Here is a 21,707-nt window from a genome sequence, read left to right on the forward strand (position 1 = left end):
CAACTGATTAGCTGCAGCTCTCAACTGCACTAGTAGGCACAAAGAAGTTATGGCAACCTCTTACTTGTAAATTGGGAAAGGAAAAGACAGCAGGGTAACACTGCTGATTAAAAAAAAAAAAAAAACCAATTTAGAATCAGGATCTAACATTAAAATTAGGCAAGAGATAAGAGAACATTGCAAAATGAAAGAAACCCCACACAGAAAAGTTTAGAATACTTTATATTTCAAATGAAGACAGCTTTACAGAATCAAATTTCTCTGCTTAGAAAAGGAAAATTATTTTGTAGAGGTATTTTCAAGATTCAGATTTAAGGCTCATTAAAAACAGTGTCTTTGGAAAGGCCAGACGTGGTAGTCAAGAAAATGTATGACAACATATATTTATTAGAAGATGTTTTATTAACAACAAATACAAAATTGTTACTTATTCTCTGATGTTTCATTTTAAAGATAAAGCTTTTCCTTGACCACTTTTACAGACTTGTAAATACAGCATTGGAAAAATTAAAACAAAAAAATTGTGACAATAAATTAAGAAAATGTGAGGAGGAGGAGGATGAGACAAGGCCAACACATCAAGGAGTAAATGCATTAGAAGCAGTAGAAAAGTTATGCAATAGAATAGAAGTATTATATTCTCCTTCCAAGAGGACTTTGGGGGTTTTGCACATGAAATAAAATAGCAGCAGAGAAAAAGGGTAAGTACAAGTGCATTTGTGTTCCACTGGAACTCATTCTTATTAACCAAAACAGTAGTACTCATCAGAATCAATTTTGGGATGCTTATGCAGAGACTGTGAGTCCTCCGTGACAGAAGAATCACTGAATTTGTCCATATCTGAAGGGGTTTGGTGACCAGGGACATCATCCACTAAGGTGTCCAAATAACTCCCCACTGATATTCCATCCAGTCCATCACTACAGTCTTGTAAACTGTTACAGCTGCCATGGAGGGATGTCTCCTGACTTTCTAGCAAGCTGCACAGGCTTCCACTCAAACTGCTGCCTCTGCTGGCAATGGCTTTCTCTTCAATCATCCACTTGATTGATTCAATACTTTCATTGATAAGTAGGAGCTGGCGCATAAGCTTCACATCAGTGGCTCGGAGATTAACCTACAAGGCAAAAGTAATTAAAAAAATTACTCTTTTCATAATCAAGCCAAAGAGCAGGCTTGAATGGGCTAAAATAAAACACACACACACAAAAAATCCAACTTTCCTATCTAGGACAAATCAAATTCAGTAACTAGTAAAAAACCCCACAAGCAAACAAACAAAAAGCCCCAAAAGTAACAGATCTATACCTATACTAATACTTTCAGTTAAGGTCAAGTGGGAACCTAGTCAGCCTCCCTATGCACTCTACTAACAGGACTGACAGCCAATGGCAAAACTTGTATGCAAACTGGTACAACGCTGTTTAGATGAGAAACATAGCTGCTATGACAATTCCTGGGGACAGCCTGTCACTAATCAGAGAAGCAAGACACAAAGCCATTTCTATTTACCATTACTCCAAGCTACTTACAGCTACAGATATCTAGGCATTCACCCCAAGTTATCCTTACTACAGTTACTTGGGTAACCTAAAATTTTCAGATGTGCATAATTTGAAAAAAGGCTTGTGGATATTTAACTTTTACTCACACTACTCCTGAGTGGACACTAAAATCTGCTATATAAATGTCTGAGAGTTGCAATATTTAACTTATTGAAACTGTAACTTTCAGTTATGTAAACCCATATTAGATGAAGGTAATGAAGTTTAGAGTTAACCACGTATTACAGGCATGGAGCAAGCATTTGCCACAGCTAACTAAATAAAAAGTGGACATTAAGAACCAACTCCTACTTTCTCACTTAGTTGTGGTGGTTGATACAAACACACAGAAGTGTTAATAGTAATGCACAGTGGAATATTACAGCATTGCATTTCACAGATATACTTGAGTTAACCATCCTAATGTTTTCTTTAACAGGCAAACTACATAAACCATTTTTAAAGTCACTTCCACTGACAAATAAAGGTGAGACTTAAGGCTTATATTCATTGTTTTCTTCTCTTCATCTGAAACATCATATATACTGGAAAAATAATCTGTGACCCTGTCTTATGTGCCCTATTGAAAATTTGAAAGTCTTCACTCAACTGAAAAATAAAGTAAAAACAAGCAAGATCTATTACATCAGACAACAGATATTTTATACAATTCTCCAAGTCCACAATTGTACAGAAAAATAGCACCTATATTGTTCATACACAATGGAATGGAACAGAATGAGTATTCTCAGGAAGCAAAGGCTGTATCTTGTTTTGCCAAGAGTAAAATCTGAACATGACCCTTTCCATACTCAAATGCCATCTTCTCAGTATCCCAAATTTCCCTGACCTGGTACAGTTGTTCAAAAATTATTTTCATGTATTTTTATTCTCTTAGATACTGAAGAAGATTATAGTGGATCCAGCTAGGACTCTTCCTAGCAGCTGTAATGGTTTTGCTCTCTGTATCTGTGACCAAACCACGTCAGTAGCATTCCAGTGTTTCAGCTCTTGCTAAGCAGCGAGTGCAATCAAGGCCTTTTCTGTTTTTCACTCTGCATTCTCAGCAGCTAGGCTGGGACTGAGAAAGATGCGTGGAGTGGACACAGATGGGACAGTTGACCAGAATTCATCAAATGATTATTTCTTGCTGTAGAACGTTGTGCCCAGCAATAAAACCTGTGCATGTAATCTTTCCTATACAGCTGTTGCTTGGGGGCTGGCTTGGTCTACTGGTGGGAGATGGTGTGTCACTGACTTTGCATCACTTGTTCATTTAATTTATTTCCTTTAATTTTTAGACTATCTTTGTTACAGTCTAAGTTTTTCTCACTTTTGTTCTTCTAATTCTCTCCCCTGATCCCACTTGAAGAGGAGAGGAGAGTGAGTGAGCAGCTGGTGCATGCTTAGCTACTGGTGAGGGACAACCCAATGCAAAGAGATTTCAAGCTTTTCCAGTAACAGACTGTCTGTGTAACTGTCATATGTATTCCCAGCTTCCTTCCCCAGTCCCCAGAATGACTTCTCAGAATTATTCTCAATCCAGTATCACAAGATTTAATACAGCTAACCTGGTACTGTGCAAAACAGCTCTACCTACCATTCACAGTTTTAACAATACTGGCCATCTATCATTGTTTCAGAAGTGAGGTTATAAAAACAGATTGACCATTTTGTAGTTCTCCTGCCCAAGCCAATTCCTCTACTCTAACCAATAAATCACTATAAACCATTTGCTCAGCAGCTAGACTGTCATGAAAGCAGTAAATTACCCAACTTCTCAAATGCAACTACAGACTGCAGCAACTTGCTGAATATAAACATGCTCAGAGACAAGTTTCTCAAAAGGCAGATTAAGGAAATGGTTAACAGAACTAGCACCAACATGAGTCAAATGAAAAAGTCCCTTTTAGATAAAGTAGACATCTCATATATTTCAGATTCAGTTCACAGGAAATATTTTTTTTCTCGAAACACAGCAGCAGCTTCAGCATTTTTGTGGAATAGCCTTATTGGAAGCAATTCTTTGCATTCCTGAGTACTAGAATCTCCTAGCTACCATGTCATTCCAAATCTTCCATATCTAGAGTGTGCTTTTGCTAAAGCAAATACTAAAAAGTAGTTTAACAAGTGTCATCTTTCTTTAATATGGTTTACTTCATCATCTATTCAATAACACAAAAATGTCAAAATGGCATTTTTTGCCCCTTATGTGCTTTAGCACAGACATAATCACACGAGCTTTTACTCACTTTTGTAGCTGCAACCCATTTATCTTGGAAGTGTTGGAGTATACAAGTTGGAGTATTTTTGGAGTAAACAACTCAGTCCAAGATGCTTCAGCTAACAGGACTAAACACAATAAAATCTCACCATGCTTGACAGCTGCATTTGTTATGCACAGTAACAGGTGCATTTCAGGAACAATCTAAACAGCATACCATAGCTAATACAGGCTTTTCAGAGCAGTTTTTATAGCTGTGCCTTAAGTTAAAGCTAGAGCACAGGACCACCATAGGGAAGGTATGTGCTATTATGGATCAGTCCTCAGCAAAAACTTATGGGGTATGAAGAAAACTACAGGACAGTAAAAACTAATTTCCTGTTACAGGTTAACTTTTATATATTTTTGCTTAGTCTTACTCTGTATATTTGCAATAGTGCTGATCACAGGAAGAATACTAAATGTTTAACATTGAGAGCTAGTCACAGCAAGAGAAAATAATGAAATTAAAGTGACAGCATCTCTCAAGTAAAACATTCTGGTAGTGTAAGTGCACAGACTAGCATTCAGAAAAAAACAGAACTTTAATCTGGAAGGAATATCTGGACTAAACACCTGTCTGTGCCTCCCCGTCATACTTGTTGTTCTAACAAAATATTTCTTCCTTTCTTTTGGTCTTCTGTAATAATATGTACAACACTCTCATAATTTTTCAAGAGAATTGATACATATAAACATAAAGGCTTTTGTGTATGTATATATGCAGAGAGACACACAAATATTCATGATATTTTTAAATATAATTCAGTGCTTTTGAGAAAGATTGACTAGGTTATTGCTTTTACAAGAAAACTCTAATGACCAGGACTGCTAACAAAGACAATTATCACTTCCTGGCAGTCACCCAAAGTAAGTAGGGCATTGATCACTTGGCTTTTGGATCAAAGTCACATATGTAGTCACAATTTGGTCAAAACAGCCTTGCATTTCGCTGCTGCATGTTCTGCAGACATAACTTCCAGTCAGTTCCAAATACAGTGGGTCACGTTCCCCTGCAGAAATGGCAAACCTAAAATGACTGTTAATTATACCCTTCTGATCTGCAAAAGGTGTTTGAAACTCTAGATTCTTCCTGCAGATTACTTTCTTTAAATTCCTGGATTCACATGCTGCTTCTTCTAATTATGGGAACTCTGCAGGGATAATAATGGCAACCATAAAATGTGGTTTGAGGAAAAGATATCCCTAAGTTTATTTAAATTATTTCAGTTTCATTTCTTCTCAACACTTATGTGCTGTAAAGAGTCTACTAGTAAAAGGAAAATAGGTGAGAGAACCTAAATAATAAAGTATTTTTTTCAGGATAAGTCTTTTAGCCAGAACATAGGGAAGTAAGTCCTCATATCAGACAAAAACTTATACTTAAAACTTAATGGATTCAGGGAGCTATTTAAGTCACTCAGATCAGAAGCTCTGCTCTGCGCAGAATCTAGGGATAGCTGCTCTGGAATCTGTGTTCTAAAACATCTTGAGTTTGGACACAAATTCCATGGTAAGTGGAAGTGGATGGAAACAGTAGCAAAGTACAGTACCCCTGGCAAAGTCCCTCAGAGGTTCAGGCCTGGGAAGCCTTGCAGAAGGTAACAAACATGGGGAGAGGTTAGATGAAACAAACTGCAACCAATTCCATTTGTTGCTAAACACTACCATACCCATCTCTATCACACTTTTTACAAACAGCACTTCAAACCAGTAGAACTTTTCCACACTAAATAGGTGTGCGTAACCACTATGGTTCAGGAGTATTAATGCTACTATTGTTTCCGTTTCCTAGGATGTGTCAGAGATAGCTTTCTGCTTTCCTGTTCAATTTCTTCTATTTCCCTTATCATTCAGGATGAAGAGCTTTCCAGCTATGCCTACCTCCCCTTTAAGTTTTAAAAGGGAGATTACCTCAGTTTTTCATAAAATAGTAAATTCCATCAATTAATTCCAGATGCAATTAAAAAACCTAACAATCAATGTCAAATAATAATTTGCTTTGCATTCTGAGATGTCTCTTCTGAAAAAAAGCTAACCTTATTCTATTTTCTCATGATGTTACTTTTACTATTAAAAACACTAACACGTTTTTAAGTAACGAAGGAAATTATTTTAAGAGGCAAAAGATGAGGGTGAGGAAAATAAAACAGTGGTTGGCAATTACTCAAGTCTTAACAAGATACAAATATAGTAAGAAGATATATAAGGATAAAAAACTGGTCAATAAAACCTCATTGACTAATTCTTTGAGACCATAACAAACTAAAATGCCATAAGCAACTTATTCAAAATCCAAAATTCAAAATATGTGAATTCAAGTGTTATTTAACTGGAGTCACCAAGTTAACATGTTTACAACAGGGATAAGTCTGGAGACACACACAGGATTTGTTTATAAGACACCATCTCAAAGCATGAACCATGCCATTTGAAAGTGAGCAAGCTGAAAGTGATACTACAACAGCTTCTCAACACCAGTGAGTAAAAGAGATGTTCTTTTTTTCCCATTTAACATGTCTAAAATAAAATCACAAATAATAAATAATGTCTGCTCCTTTAACACACAGGATGATTAATTGGCTGTGCAGGAGCTACATCCTACTTAAATTAAAACATATGCATCTGCATATCTTTAAACTTCTTGTCTGCTTCTAAATTGTCCCACTGATTCAAGGCGTTTGCATTGGTTTCTTTATATAATCAATGCTGCTTTGGGCAATGGTATTTCAGGATCAAGATGAAAAAAATTAGAATACTTAGGATGATTTCTGAATTTGAACTTCTCCTGAATTTGAAACTTCAGCATCTCCTGTTAAAAATGAAGGGAGTTTTACATGACAGAGAGTAAGAGGACAAGTTTACTGTCATTAACTGGAAGGCATCTTCAATGGAGGAACAGTAACTGATTGTGGGAATGTGCCACATGCACTCCACAGCAAAGCCAACTAACTGTGGTAAATTCAGACACCACAATAATTCAAGCTAACCCTACCAACTTGACTGAAACTCTATATATTCTCTCAAAACAATGGAGATGTGGACCAAAGCGTGGAAGAGGATGATACTGTTGGAGTCAGGGTAGGTGCTGCAATGCTCATCATTATGCCTTCTGTCTCTGACTGTGATTTACCTCACACTAAGCTAGCTAAATTAAATTTCATTCAACAGTGATAAATGTAGATCAACAGCTTTTTCTGCATCTTGTTTCTTTTTGCATGGACTTGTTATTATAATGTATTGCTGTATCATTTTCCCATTTATTTTCTTCTGGTTTTTAGGTTTGTGGTAAACTTTAGACAATGAGGGAGCACATAAAAAAAAAAAAAGCAACATATATATACTAAAGCTAAATTTTTGTGATCCATTGTTAATTTGTAGTTATGGTTCACTGATCTACCTTCTTTCCACAAAGTGAGTAAGTTACACTGACCTTTCTCAGTTGTACTTCCACAAATGAGTCACAAAAATCACAATAAAAATATTGTGGCAGACTACAGAAGTTTTGATCACTTAATTTTTGACTTCTTTTGCAAGAGATTGTTTATAATCTTGTATCTCTTGAAGATTCCAAATTTGTTAAAACCCTCAAATCAGATTTTTTAGGTAGCATTCATTACAATTGTTGAACTCCCAGCTGCTTTAAAGTGATTAGTCATTGAGTTTTCAGTTTCTGCCTGCACCTTAGCTACTTTAAACAGAGGCTCTAGCCTAGCTATTGCCCTGCTTCAAGTTCCTGCATTTCCACTGCAATCCTGCACCAAGTCCTCACAATAAATATTTCCACAGGTCTGTCAGTAAAATCTGGCAGCCACATAACACAGCTCTGAGTGCGGTGACTTTTACTTAGGAATGATGAAGACCCTGCGATTCCACATCAGCCACAAAAGGATTTTACTGTAAGGAGAGCTTACCAATCCATTAGCTAAAGCAAGCAAGTGGGCAGGTCAGGTCTGAGCCACTACCGGAATAACATAAGAAAATACACCAGAATAATTAGGAAGCAGAGCAACTTCATGAGACAGCAAGTTAGTTCAGTAGGCAATGAGAGTAAAAAACTCTATGACCGGGTTTCAAGGACCTATCTTGCAAATATTTGAAAAAAATATTTGCTAATATGGTCATCATCTGATATGGGAAATTACAGTATTGGCAATTTACATTTCTCTATTTTCATATTTTAATTTTATGCATACTAATAGTTTCCCTTATACTCAACAGGAAAATATATACCACCAAGCTGTGCAATTGTTTAGTAATATTATCTCAAAAAATAGACAAGGTGAATCTCAAGGCCTTTTTTCACTGCCTTGAAATATGCACGGTCCTTGCCTGGGGAGTATGTGTGGGCAGCCTGCAAAGTGCATTAATACCTTTGATAATAACATACCAATGATTAGGATGAATCATTTGATCAGCAGGATACATTTTTTCTTTTAACATTGTAGTGTTTGAGGTATCTTGTATGCTTAAGTGTAATAAAAAAAATTCCCAGGGAGGAAAGTATATTTTTATTTGTTTGCTTTAGTTTTTTTGGCCATCTCTTAATTTTGCTGTGAAAAAGGTGAAGCTATTTAAGTATCTCCTTAAGCAGATATAACAATGACTGTCAAAAGGAAACATGACATAAAACTGAGAACAAGTAGAAGGAAAAAAAAAGTTAATTAATTAGGTTCTTATTTCCTTCCCTCCGGTCCAAATAAAACAAATGTTAAATAAGCTCTTTAAATAAATGGAAGTAGCACAAAATTCAAAGAGAGAAACATCCCATCACAGAAGGATAAAAAATATAAAAAGAAAATCCCAAGTTTCTTAAAGTTTAGTTGAATTAACATGAAAGAAAGCAGTGAGAGAATGTAAGGATTTGTGAAGAGGAAAAACTTCTAATGCTGCTGGAAGGTTTTACTGAATGTTTCCAAATATCTCAAACTACTGTGAAAAAAGCATCATCTGACCTTAGAAATGTATCTACTATGCCAAAGGTGAACATGTCCAGAAGAATCCATAATATGGACCTACATTTGTTGACAGACAAGATAACTCCATTGCAAATATCCAGGTCAATATGAAGCTGTAACATTTGGCTGTGGTTGTCAGAAAGTGTTACAGCAGATGGACGATCACAGCATCATTATGAAGTGCTCCGGACACCAGCCAGAATGCAGGACTCCATGCGTCTTCTAACCAACGTGAGACAGCACTGGGGCTCAAAAACATATGTAATTTCTTCTTTTGTTCATTGGATTTCACTCTCTGCCTTATTTATGTCTGTCCTGACCAAAACATAGTCTTAGAAACACTACACAAAAAAAAAAAAAAAAAAACAAACAACCAAACAAACCAAAAAAAACCCAAAAACCAAAAAAAAACCCAAAAAAAACCACTCCACACCTGTTCATCCCTTCAAAATTAATTACTTTTAGTATTGGCATTGTGGAAATATGCTCAAAAGCACATAACCAAAAGAAGATAATAGGGTTTGCTTACAGGTATATGCAAAATTTGAAAATACTGTCTTTATAGAGATAACAGCAAAATTTGAAAACATTTTAAAATGTAAAGGAAAAAAACAAACAAAACCCAAACCTATAAAAAAAAGTCATCAAAACACTCAACTTATCTCATTAAATCTCAACTGAGACACAAGAATAGTAATACTGGAGAGAAACCTGAAATCTCTTGAAATTCAAGTCTGCTTTCACAATACCACTGAAGAGACACATACAATTTTAAAAAAAATCTTTTGCTGAATCTCCTCAGAATTTAAAATGGAACTTTGTTTGAAGCAATTCTGTGTTCCGGATATGGGGTATATCCTATTGAAAGCATATTTTTAATCTAACAACCAAATCTCTAGTAAAGGCAAACTGCAGTCCTATTTACTGAAGGTTTATCTGGATAAGAATAAAAAATAACTTCAAGACAGCCTTGGTATTATAAATCATCACATGTGCTCCTAAAAATGCTTTAGTAGTACTAGAAACTGATTTGCCGGTAACTGGGATTTTTCCCCTATTAAAACATTATGAGCATTAAGTTCTCTTGTTAAATTTTTGATTAAATATGAATCAGTATCTTAAAAAATAAGGGGTTTTGGTTTTTTTGTTTATGCTGATTTTGTGACCTGTTTGAAGATCCATGTCTTTCAAATTCAGCTTAATTTTTTCTCATCCAAATCTCATCAGTGCTGTAATCTCCATTCTCCTAAAATATGGTCCCTACACAGTCTTTCTTTACATCTCTCTGAAAGTACTCGCAAGTTTAAGGTCTTTAGATAACATTAAATTGCCTATTTTGAGTCTTTCGAACAAAAACACCCTTTTAAACCTCCAGGTATCTACAAAAAATTAGGTCATTTATTTCTTTCTTATCCACTAAGAAGGTACCAAACAGCTAGCAGCTAACCTGCATCTAGGATCTATAGAATAAAAATCAAGGAGCAAACAGGCTGCAACCATTTCCAGCCGGCTGAAATACTGAAATTGGCCAGCACAACGAGCTGAGCAGGCTGTTGAGAACTACACCAGCTGCAACTTTTGAGCCCCTTTAGCTCAAAACCCCACAGACCCTTTTGTTTCCCACAAAACACACCACAGCAATTCGTTCTAGAGGTCACAAAGTGTGATTATCAATGAATATTAACAATTAAACAAACACACATCTTATGCTTCCAGACAAGGATGTCAGAAGGTACTAAGAGTAACCAGTCATGAAGTATAAACTACAAGGCAAGACCAGGCACTGTAGGTAACATTTTCCTTCCACCTTATCTGATCCCTTCTCTGATCAATAACTACTATCCACACCACATAGTGCAATCCTCAGCTTCTCCTAAACAACTCTAGCTCATGCCATATACTTTTACATACACTTTTTATACTTAAACCTGTTCTTAGCAAAGACTTCTACATAGAAGAGCACTGGGGCTTTGTGGTGTGATTCTAGTTCAGCAAAGAATATTAATCATAACTGTCAATGCAGTTATCAGATGTATGAATAGCTTTAGAAGGAATTAAGTTCATTGCTTGCATTTCTCATTTCTTCTTCTACATGGAAGTACTAGCTACTAAGCTAGTTGGGGAGGAAAAATAAGGTGCAAGACTAGCAAAACATGCCTAGGAAAAGACAAATATGGTCTTTCTGAATAACCAAAGGTAACCTGGGAAAAGAGAGAACTAGTCAAGGAAAACACAGCAGATTTGGACTAGAGAAGTTTGGTGGCATTTGAAAAGAGCTGGTAACAGCTCTTCTGAAGTAATTTTGTTATTAAACTTCACAGAGTACAAACTAATAACAATGAAGGAAAGAAATTCCAAAATATTAAAGATCATAGTGTTGCTTTGGTTGCATTTTCTTTCTTGTCTGAAATGGGTGGACAAAGTGCTCTGCACTGGCGAATGCCTAAGCATTCATTTATGAAGTTATCATCACAGATGGCTACCTCATCTGGCTACGGGGAAAACAGCAACCTGACTTCAGTCACAATTCCCTCCCTCAGTCACAGCAATCAGTGGCAGGTGGTAACAAAGGAGGATGTAAATTCCACAGGCCTTTGAAGAACATCACTATTACTTTGGTTTACTAGTAGTAACGCTCTTCTCTTGCAAACAGGCTTTCTCATCTCTCTGCTGTTACAGGATTTACAGTTTTCTTCTACAAACCCCGTAACACTAGAACCTTGCCACACAACACCACTTGAAATAAAAATATTTCAGTGCACTGCACAATTCTGCCAAGACATGTGGACAAGCCATTAACAGTCACAGTGGTTGAAATAGCCCTGTGAAAGCAAAATGTAGTTGAAGTCGCAGAACTGGAAAAGCCCTGTAAAATTATTCTGCTTTCATATTTGCTCCTCTCAAAACTGTACAGTTTCAAGAAGACTAGAAAAATAGCCTGAAGATTACAATGACTCCTTGAATGATTTCTCCAAGTTCTCATGTTTTTGTTCAGGTCCATCTAAATCCCATTAGTCAGAAAACCTTCCTGCCCATGAAAAGGATTCTTTGACACCAAAATCCAACCTAAACCCCCTATATTGTCACTGTTTTATTATTAAGTACTTTGTTCTAAACATGCGCCATTTGCCTTTGTCTAACAAAGAAAATGGTCTGTATTAACTGCTAAACTCCAAAGGCTGTTCCAGCCTTTCAATGTGGCTGGAATGGGTCTTCTCCAGGCACTTAATAAAGGTACTTATAAATATCACTCCAGGAAGAACACTAGATATTCAGAATCAGAGAATCATGGGAGAGTTGGAAAGAACCTCTGATCTAATGCCACATTACTGCTAAGGCAAGTTCAACAGAATCCAGTCCAGGAAGGTTTTAAAAATTTCAAGGAAGGCAGACTCTACAACCTCTCTGGGCAGCCTGTTCCAGTGCTCGGTCATCCTCAAAGTAGAAAAGCTTTTCCTTATATTTGGATGGAACCTCTTGTATTTCAGTTTGTGCTCACTGTCCCTTGTCCTGTCACTGGGCACTACTGAAGAGAGTCTAGTCTCATCTTGACAGCAACTCTTAAGATAATTGCACACATGGTAAGATCCCTGTTCAGCTGTCTCTTCTCCAGGCTAAACTGGCCCAGTTTCTTCAGGCTTTCCTCTTAAGAGAGATGATGCTCCAGACCCCTACTCATCTTTATAGCCCTCTGCTGGACCAGCTCTCCAGTAGTTCCTTGCCTCAAACTGGAAAGCCCAAAATAGATCCCCACACAGAAAACCAGATATGAGTGTGTAACTCAGCTTACCAGGGCTGAGTAGAGGCCTGTCTACATAATTTTCACTAGTTTTCTAAAGAGGTGGCTAAACAACACAGATCCTATTCCTCCTTCCACAGAAATGCTTCATAGTTTCCTCCTTGGTGTCAGGACTGTTTTTTTTCTAGTAATTTATAATTATTTGAAGGATCAAGGTCCGAGTCTGAAGTTTTTAAATTAAAAAGTCTTTTAAACTGAATGTTAAGAAAGTAATGTCCAATGTTTGCTGTTGCTCATAAGCAAGTGTCAGAGCTAACAAGAGCAGTGCAACTATCTCAAATGTAACACTTCTTTAAACCAATGGAAATCCTGCAGGAAGACAAAAAAAAAAATACAAAGCAACCAAGCTGTTCTATTTTTCTCTACCTTGGGGTAAAAATGTGTGAGCTTGGAAACACTTGTTGCATTATAGTTCTTACTTGTGTTTCCTTCTTTACCTATAAAGAGACAGGGCTCTAGCTAAACCAGAATGCAGTAAAATGGCTCTTCTGGTAGCATTCGATTCATGAATGCAGCTGATATCTAACGGCAGCAAACAAAATCACAAATTATGCCAGTGAAGTGTTTATAGAATCTGAAACCCCCAATAGTTAAATAGCAATTTACCATTGCTTTAAAGTCACTAAATGCTTTCACTTCATCTGGCACTGCACCCACGAGGGCCATACCGCACTGGGAGTTTTTCGTACAGCACGGCAAATGAAACATTCAGACAACTTCTCTGGCAGCTCAGCTAATTTATGTTTACAGTTAATTAAGAAATGTGCCATACCATTCTCTTGACAAACTGTAAGTGTTAAGAATGGCTAGGTTGGTGGGGATAGACAACCAATGGCTAGGTTGGTGGGGATAGACAAAGGACTGGATTGCTGAGGCCAGGGTTGCGTTGGTGTGCCAGTATGCTCTTTCCCGCGTTTATGGAAGATGTAGGCGAGCTTGCATATCCTGACAAAATAGTTGACTTTATATACTTATACACATGACATATATATACACTCTGGTGTCCTTCCTTATCTCCTTCGATGGAAGAAGAGAAACTTGCTTGAGAGTTACTTCAAAGAGGTGGATTCTCAGACACATTTTATCTGCAGGCAAGCACCAGAGGAACTCAGCACTGAAACACAGAACAAGTGACCAGTGAAATAAATGTCCACCCCAACATCCTTCTAGATTTGAAAAAGCTTGAAAGGTTGAACTATGTTGTTTATATCCTTCGAAGATTTCATACAAGATGGCTTATGGACCCTCTGGATGTGTTTTGGTCACCCATTTTGATCACCCTCCAGATTAGAGCTGCTTACAGTTACTTACCATGAACACTTCCACCACAGGAAAAACCTTATATTTACAACCCACATTTATGGGAGTAAGGCTGGATAGCAAAGGCTATGAGTCTGTCTTCACACCAAAAAAAGTTTCCCTTTTATTATGAGATTTTCTTGTAGTTTTTTGATCAGAGCTCTTCATCTTAACAAACAGTAAACTGAGAACCATGTTTTGGAACTGCTCACATAGTAAGCATAACTTCAATGTTTATAAATGCAAGTTAAATCCATCAGAGAAGCTGCACTCAGTTTAGTTGAATTCCAGTTGCTTTTCAACAGCTCAGATCCTCTCTCTTTTCACTCCTGTAACTTCATTTGCTTCAGATTCCAGTAACCAGCCTCCCTTCCAGGACATGGACAGAAATGAAACACATGGAAAATAAACATATCCACTGTGGAATGTTTACTAGGTTTTGACCTTGAGGGTAGTGAACAGACAAATAATCTAGTAACCTTTAAAACATTAATTGAAAAATCCATTATTTTTCTTCTACTATTTACTGCTAGGAAAAAGGAAGTATTGAAGAGTAGAAATGCACTTGCTGGTGATCACTTCTGCTTAATATATATATTTGGTATTGTGCATTTCAAGTTTTTCCTGCTCATACACAAAAGTTAATTTTGTTATTGCCCTAAGTAACCACATAAAAGAAAGCATCCACACAAAATTACGATGATCAAAGGGCTGGAAAATCTGCCATAGGAGGAAAGACATAAAGAGGTAGGTCTTTTCTCCCTAGAGAAGTCTTGGGGATAGGAGTATCTCCTCAGAGCATTCCAGTAATTTGGGCTGATACAAAGAGGACCAGGAGAAGTTTCATCTTAATATGAGCTCAACTTTTTTCAGTGAAGGCAATCAATCATGAGAATGATTGAAGGCAATAAACCTCCCTAGTTACACTGCTGAGGTTTTCAAGATGGACAGTGTCCATCTTGACAATGATTGTGATTGACAATGTCACCCAGACTCCCTTTTCTTATAAAGGTGAAACCAGATGGTCCTCTGAAATCCCATTATGAATTAGCCCTTCCACCCCGGGTTATTCTATGAAAGCCATCCTGTTATGATGATTTCATCAGAAAGGTTATAATCTATTTACTAAAAGTTATCATAAACTTACAACTCTGTGCAGAAGTGGTTTAGTATTCACAGTTTCATTACAAATTTTCAGGAATCAGACTTCAAAAACCAACTTCAGTGGCTCTTCTACTCTTGAAAAAGTAATCAGGAAGGAATAATGAAATTATAATACATGTCCTCTGAAAAAAAAGCTGGCAAAAGTCTCACAGTACATGGGCAGTCTAACTGGAAGTCTTCACTTTAGTATCCCTGATGCTGCTGTGATGATTCACACCAGACAGATGCATGTATACTGAAGTATCTCACACTGATGCTGCTCACTACGGTACCTGCTAGGTTTCACGGACTCTTGGCCATGCAGCAGCTAAAGCTGAGTAAGAACAGACATAAACTCAGAGTACAACATTGAGATGCTCTACAATTCAAATCCTTCTGCCAGGCACTGAGTAAGATTTGCCAGTCAAAACATATGTTTAAATATACATTAATTTAAATAACCTTGGTCAACTCATCCTACCAGAGATTATCTGAAAAGATGGGAAACTTGGCAAAGTACTGGCACTATAATTAAGTTGCATTTTTCCCTATTAGATTTGATTATTTTCCCTAAGGATTAATCTACAACACCATTTTAACATGAGTCACTGTTGTGATCACTGCCCAATCTGCATTATATGCAAAAAATACAAACTCCTCTACTACATCATGCAAATTCAAGGATATGGAGAGAACTTGCTAGCAAGATACAGGATTAACCCCCTTTTCAGTGAACTTCAGGAGGACCTGGGGAAACAAGTTAATTTCTATTTTTGTATGCCTTCTTTTTGTCTAAGAGCCTCACTTCAGGGATTCACTGAATAACGGCTCATTAAGAAACAAAGATTAAACTAAGTCACCTGCACAGTAATATTTAAGATTTTATCTTCAGTCAAGTATTTAAGCAAAAACTACAATTAATCTAATCGAAAACCAGCATCTGATACACAGCTTTGCATTGCTGACGAGACACACTGAAGCCAGATCTTGGCTTCAGTTAAGACAGCTGATGTTATCATACAAAACAGTGGATGTAGCAGCCTGCACCTACAGCATGCGTCAAAGAGATACTTCAAGTCACAGGTGTAGACTTTTTAAAATCAGTCCTTCAATGAAACTAATAAATGCAGATCCTCCAAAACTGTGGATCTAATAAATCTGAGTGAATATTAAGTTTGTCAGATTCTTTAGAGCTGGTAAAATAGGGTTACAACAGCTCTGTCCTCCAATCTGAGCCTTCATTAATGTGCTAGGGATGGTTAAAAAAAAAACCCAAAACCAATAAGAAAAGCAAAAAGAAAACAAGAAAAACCAAACCATCAAAAACATCAAGAAGAACTGTCACTGTAATTATCACATTTGTCTTAATTCCAGTTTCATTTTGTCAGGGATCAATGTTAATTGCCTTTAAAAATAGTTATACTAAAATTGAACCAGGAGAACAAAGGAGAAGAAAACTCAACTAATGAGTTCGCATGAGGAATATTCCTCTATCTTAAAAAGCTTTAGCATGCTCAGCTCCTTGAAAATAGGATTATTTATCCTTCAGTCTAAAAACTGCTGCACTCAGTTTACCCACCTGGATGATCAGACTCACTAACAAAATTTGATTCTTAACAGTGTTCACTGGAAGGAATCTCATTAAAAGTCCAGCATTGCCATCCACCACTCACTTCCAAGCCACAGCTTATCTTTTCTGCCTTAAATATTTTTATGTAAAACATTTTTTTTAAATTTATGTCTGCAATGCAGGCTATACTGTGTTTAAATTTCTAGCTTGCAAAGAGGCATTAAAATGTCGATTTCGGAAACTTTTGAATTAAAAAGGAAAAAAAAATCCACCCAATCTCTTTCTTTGAGTGCTAAAGAAAATCTCCCTTTGAGTAACCCCAGAACTTGTGAAGGAGAAATGAGGTTTTACAAGCAGTATCATTTCAGGCTGCAGAATGAGACCCACAGATCATTGACTGCAGTGAAGGTGCATGTGTTGAATGGTGTCCTCAGGAGTATGGTACACTAGAAAAAAGGCTGCAGCTATAAAGGTTTATGTTCAACTCCCCAACGGAACATTCCACCTAAAAGATCATGAGAAGAAAGATTTTAACAGTGACAAATTTCATACTGTATCAAGGGTCAGCTAGTGGGAGGTATTCATTCCACCCAAGTTTGACCAGAGCACAGTGTTTTGACTCAGCTGGCAATTACATCTTGCTTGTTCCCTAATTTATGGCCTTATAACTGAAAGATTTTCAGATTTTACATCATGGCCTTCATTGGAAAAGGGAGGATAAGAAAAGGTAAGTAAACTTGGCCAAGCAGATTCGTATTTCAAGAATGATACTCTGTGTGCTTTGTGTGTGATTTCAGTGGCCATTAGGAAAATCAGGCTTGAGATAAAAAGAAACATTTTGAACTGCAAAAGAATCTGAAGGAACAAGGGAAAGCCTCAAGCCCTTCACCCAGACAGTTGCCACATACAGCCCACCTATTTGTCAGGTACTGCAGCTCAGAGTCAAACCCAGCATTTCCAAGTCAAACATTGTCTTTTTTTTATATACCACTAGAAAAGAAGGACCTGAATAACCTTGGGTTTTTATATGTTTACAAAAAGTTTGTCTCAAGTCTGGAATCAGCAAGCAACAAAAGCAGAGGTAGGTCTATCCAAAATTCAGTAAGCTATAGAAGCTGCCATCATTGTACAACTAGAAAAAAAACTAGAAAAAGAAAGGTGAACATATGAAACCTGGTTTTCTACTTGTTTCCAATTTTTGCATGTTTACTACTGCAGCAACTATAAACTACTTTTCTACATGTCCAAGACCTCCTATGCCTTGCAGCAAAACCAAAGAACAATGCATTAGAAAGAGGTGTGAAATAAGAAAATAGATGCTTTAGCTTCATTTTAGAAATGACACACAGTAAAAAAGAGGAAAGAAACATAGAACGGAACCACAATTTTTACCTGATATTGTTCTTAAATTTATAAAATATGTCCACTATATGGGGACATATGTCCAAGAAAATATGTCCAAGAAAACTGCAGAGGGGAAAGTGACAGATTAAGAAGCTGAAGAAACCCATAGGGTTGAGGAAAATCCTGAAGATGCCAGAGACTAGAGAAAAAAAATCCAGGAAGGTAGTTCACTTTCACACCCTGGATTATAGAAGACAGCTGAGAGCATGGGAAAGGTATAGACAGGGTACCAATACTTCACAGGTAGTCACTGTGTTGGTGGTTTAATGGGCATATACAGACCAGAAATGGTAAGAGCATTGTAACTTAACTCCCCTTACTCAGCATGAGAAATTAATTCAGGTAAGAAAAGTCAGTCAGTCACTGACATGACAAAAAACAGGAGAGGGACTAAAACATGTTTCTGCTTATGGCAGGGAGAGAAAAGAGAGAAACTGGATGCAGCAGGGAAGAAGAGGCAAAAGAAAGAGTGAGACATGAAATTTGCAAGTGTGAAGTAAGTGAAGAGACCAGCCTGAAAGAAAAAGATGATATGGTCAATTCACTCAGGTCCCCCTCCCTTAACAGGCCTAGTTGTCTTGACATGAACAGTCATGTTCTGTCAAAACCTCCAGCTACCTTATTTGCTTCCTTTGCAGTCTGACATCCCACACATGATAAGCTACTTGCAAGTTGTTGTATTACCATCATGCAGCTTAAAATTAAAAAATAAGCATGAGATAAGCAGACAGTGTCTTACTCAATATTAAAACTGAAATTCCCAGTGATTGTTACCTAAAATCATAGAATCACAGAATAGCTTCAGTTGGAAGCAACATTAAAGATCATCTAGTTCCAACCTCCCTGCCACAGGCAGGGTCACCTTCCAAATGACAAGTAGAAAGGCACCCACAATGTCTCTGGGGCAGTGCCCCTGTCCCAGGGCCCCACTACCATCTAAGTAAACAACTCCTTCCCAACATCTCTGCATCTACCATCTTCCAGTTAAAAGCTGGTCCCCCTCATCCTGTCACTCCATGCTGTTGTCAAAAGTCCCTCTCTCCAGCTTTCTTGTTTAGCCTGGTCTAGGTACTGAAAGGTAGCTAAAAGATCTCCACAGAATACACTGATAGTTTGATTTGTGGAGACCTCTTAAATAATATGAAGCCATAAAACAGCAGGTGCAATTTGTAAGTTACACCTCAAGATTAACATTACATCTTGGCTGCTAATTCTCAGAATATCCATTCTCTTCCCCCTTTTGCTCAGCACACTTATTATTTAAAACCCTTACAAACCCACACAACTACGTACTTATATGTAGCACTGTAGAGGGACTTGTGGTATGGCATTGAACTTGTTCACACAGAAAAATATTGATTTATTGACTGTAAATGGCTGAGTTCCAAGATTGTTGCATAAAGTTATCTCAACATGTTGCCAGAAAAATCTCCATCCCAACTCGATCAAATTTCATCCCATTTTCAAATAAGCTTAGTGGCAGGAGCTATAGAAAGAACTACTACTAAAAATGCCTTTTGGGACTTTACATAGCACTCACTAATAAAAATGGAAGCTATCTATGCTCACATATCTGAGGTGCTCTGCGTTGTCAAGATCCTATCTGCTGAGTGCTCACTAACCACTTCGTCACTTGCTTGCAAAGAGTTTACTTTTGGTTTGTCTTAGAAAAAAAAGAAGCCAGTTTTATGGCATCATTTTATGGCAAAATAAATTTATTGAGATGGTGATATACAAAGTAGGACAAGCACCTGCACTAAGACAGTATACAAGTTAGAGGATCTGAACTACACACAGAACAGTCCTATCACAGATCACTGGCAGAAGAAAAAATACCATTCAACCAAAGTAGAAATAGTTGTTTTTTTCAATAATTACTCTTCATCAACCTGTTTGGAACTAATTAAGTCTCTGAAGACTAAAGTCCAGCAATCAAGTCCCTGAATTCCAGGCCAAATTTCCAGCCCGAAAATATCCTGTGTGTCTTTAGGTGTTAGCCATGAGCAGGAAACAGGTGCAACGCAGAAAATGCAGTTACAACAACGGGATAGTGCATAATTTCTTTTATTGGTACTCCAGCTTTCAGTACTTCAAACGAGCTGACAGGAACAGAAGCCAACTACGAGTCCCTGACGAACGGCCCCGCTGCGAGGAAAAGAGCCGACAAGCGCCTCGCTCTACGCCGCACCGACGAGCGGCCTCTTGCTCTCCCAGCCCACAGCAGAGCCCTCGCTGCCGCCCGGCCCCACCGGGGATGGGTGCGCGGCGGCTGCTGCTCCACGGGCAGGCAGCACCTCCTTCCCGCGGCGGGCCGCCCGGCAGGGCGCAGGCAGCGCAGTCCCCGTCCCGGGCCGCCGCCGCCGGTGCTGCCGAGCGGGAGGCGGCCGTGCGGAAGGGCTGCGGCCGGCGCCCGGCTACTCACCATCTCCTGCCTCAGGAGCTGAAGTTTTGTCTCCAGACGGGCCAGGGCGGCAGCGCGGCGGCGGCGGGGCCCGAGGGCCGCGGCGGCGGGGCGGGCAGGGAGCTCCTCCCCGCGCAGGGGCCGCGCCAGGCTCTCGGGCACTTTGCGCCCCAGCTTCTGCTCGACGTCGCGGAGGTCAGGCGGGGCGCCGGGATCCATGGCTCGCCCTGCAGGGGCCCGAGGCGGCAGCGGCGGCACTACCCGCGCCCGCCCGGCCGCTGCCGGGGCGCGAAGGCGCGGAGAACCGCGGCAGCGCCGGGGACGGCGGATGCGCCGCGCGGGGAGCCCGCGGCGGGCATGGGCATCTCCCGGGGGCACCGGCCCTTCCTGCCCGCTCCCCGGCCGCCGGGGAAAGGCAACAGCGGCCGGGCGGGGGCGATGGAGAAAAACGGCCCCGCTTCGTGTACGAGACCGCGACGCGCCCCAACAGCTGCGGGCGGCACAGCGCGACCCGAGTCATCCCGTGTCCCGCCCGGCTGCAACTTTAAAGCCGCGGGCAGGTGGAAGAGGCGCGGCGCGGCCCTCCCACCGCGGTGCCTGTGCGCAGAAACCTGGCACGGCCGCGGCCGCGGGGCGCCCCCGCACGGCGGGGACCGCGCCGCCCGGCCCGCCACGGGCTCGGAATACCGCGTCCCTCGGGGACAGCCGGGGAAAGGGGGGAGAGGAGAGGCGAAAAGAAAGGGAACAAGCGAAAAAATAAAAAAGAGAAGAAAACTAAAAAAAAAAGAGAGAAAAAGACAAGGAAAGGGAAGGAAAGAGAAGGAAAGGGAAGGAAGTGGCGGAAGGAAGGAAGTGGCGGAAGGAAGGAAGGAAGTGGCGGAAGGAAGGAAGGAAGTGGCGGAAGGAAGTGGCGGAAGGAAGTGGCGGAAGGAAGGAAGGAAGTGGCGGAAGGAAGGAAGTGGCGGAAGGAAGGAAGTGTCGGAAGGAAGTGTCGGAAGGAAGTGTCGGAAGGAAGGAAGGAAGGAAGGAAGGAAGGAAGGAAGGAAGGAAGGAAGGAATAGGAGAATGAATAGGAAAAGAAAAAGAGAAAGAAAGTGAAAAAAAAAAGGAAAAAGAAAAAGAGTCACCCTTCTCACAAGGGATAGGAGCGTAAGTACAGTGTGAATGGTGTTCCCACTCCTCAAACAGATTTTATGGCAGGCAAGTGCATTCTTCTTAGTATTTCTATTAATTTTTTTATCCCCCTCCTCTTCAAGAAGCAAAGCTTGCAAGATGAGTCAGTTGCTCCAACTGATAGCAGAGCACATGTTGGCTGTGCAGATAGC

At 39.3% G+C, this 21,707-nt stretch overlaps 1 protein-coding gene across 1 annotated transcript; it reads right to left on the reverse strand.

The window, feature by feature from the left end:
• Positions 1-203: 203 nt before the first annotated feature.
• On the reverse strand, positions 204-21,021 carry LURAP1L (leucine rich adaptor protein 1 like). Its single transcript, XM_038125339.1, has 2 exons — positions 20,404-21,021; positions 204-1,118 (listed from the first exon to the last, which is right to left on the reverse strand). Exons 1-2 carry the CDS (start codon positions 20,599-20,601, stop codon positions 744-746), a joined length of 573 nt encoding a protein of 190 aa, XP_037981267.1. The 5' UTR covers positions 20,602-21,021; the 3' UTR covers positions 204-743.
• Positions 21,022-21,707: the final 686 nt, after the last annotated feature.

Source organism: Motacilla alba, chromosome Z, assembly GCF_015832195.1.
Source record: "Motacilla alba alba isolate MOTALB_02 chromosome Z, Motacilla_alba_V1.0_pri, whole genome shotgun sequence".
Classification (NCBI taxonomy): domain Eukaryota; kingdom Metazoa; phylum Chordata; class Aves; order Passeriformes; family Motacillidae; genus Motacilla; species Motacilla alba.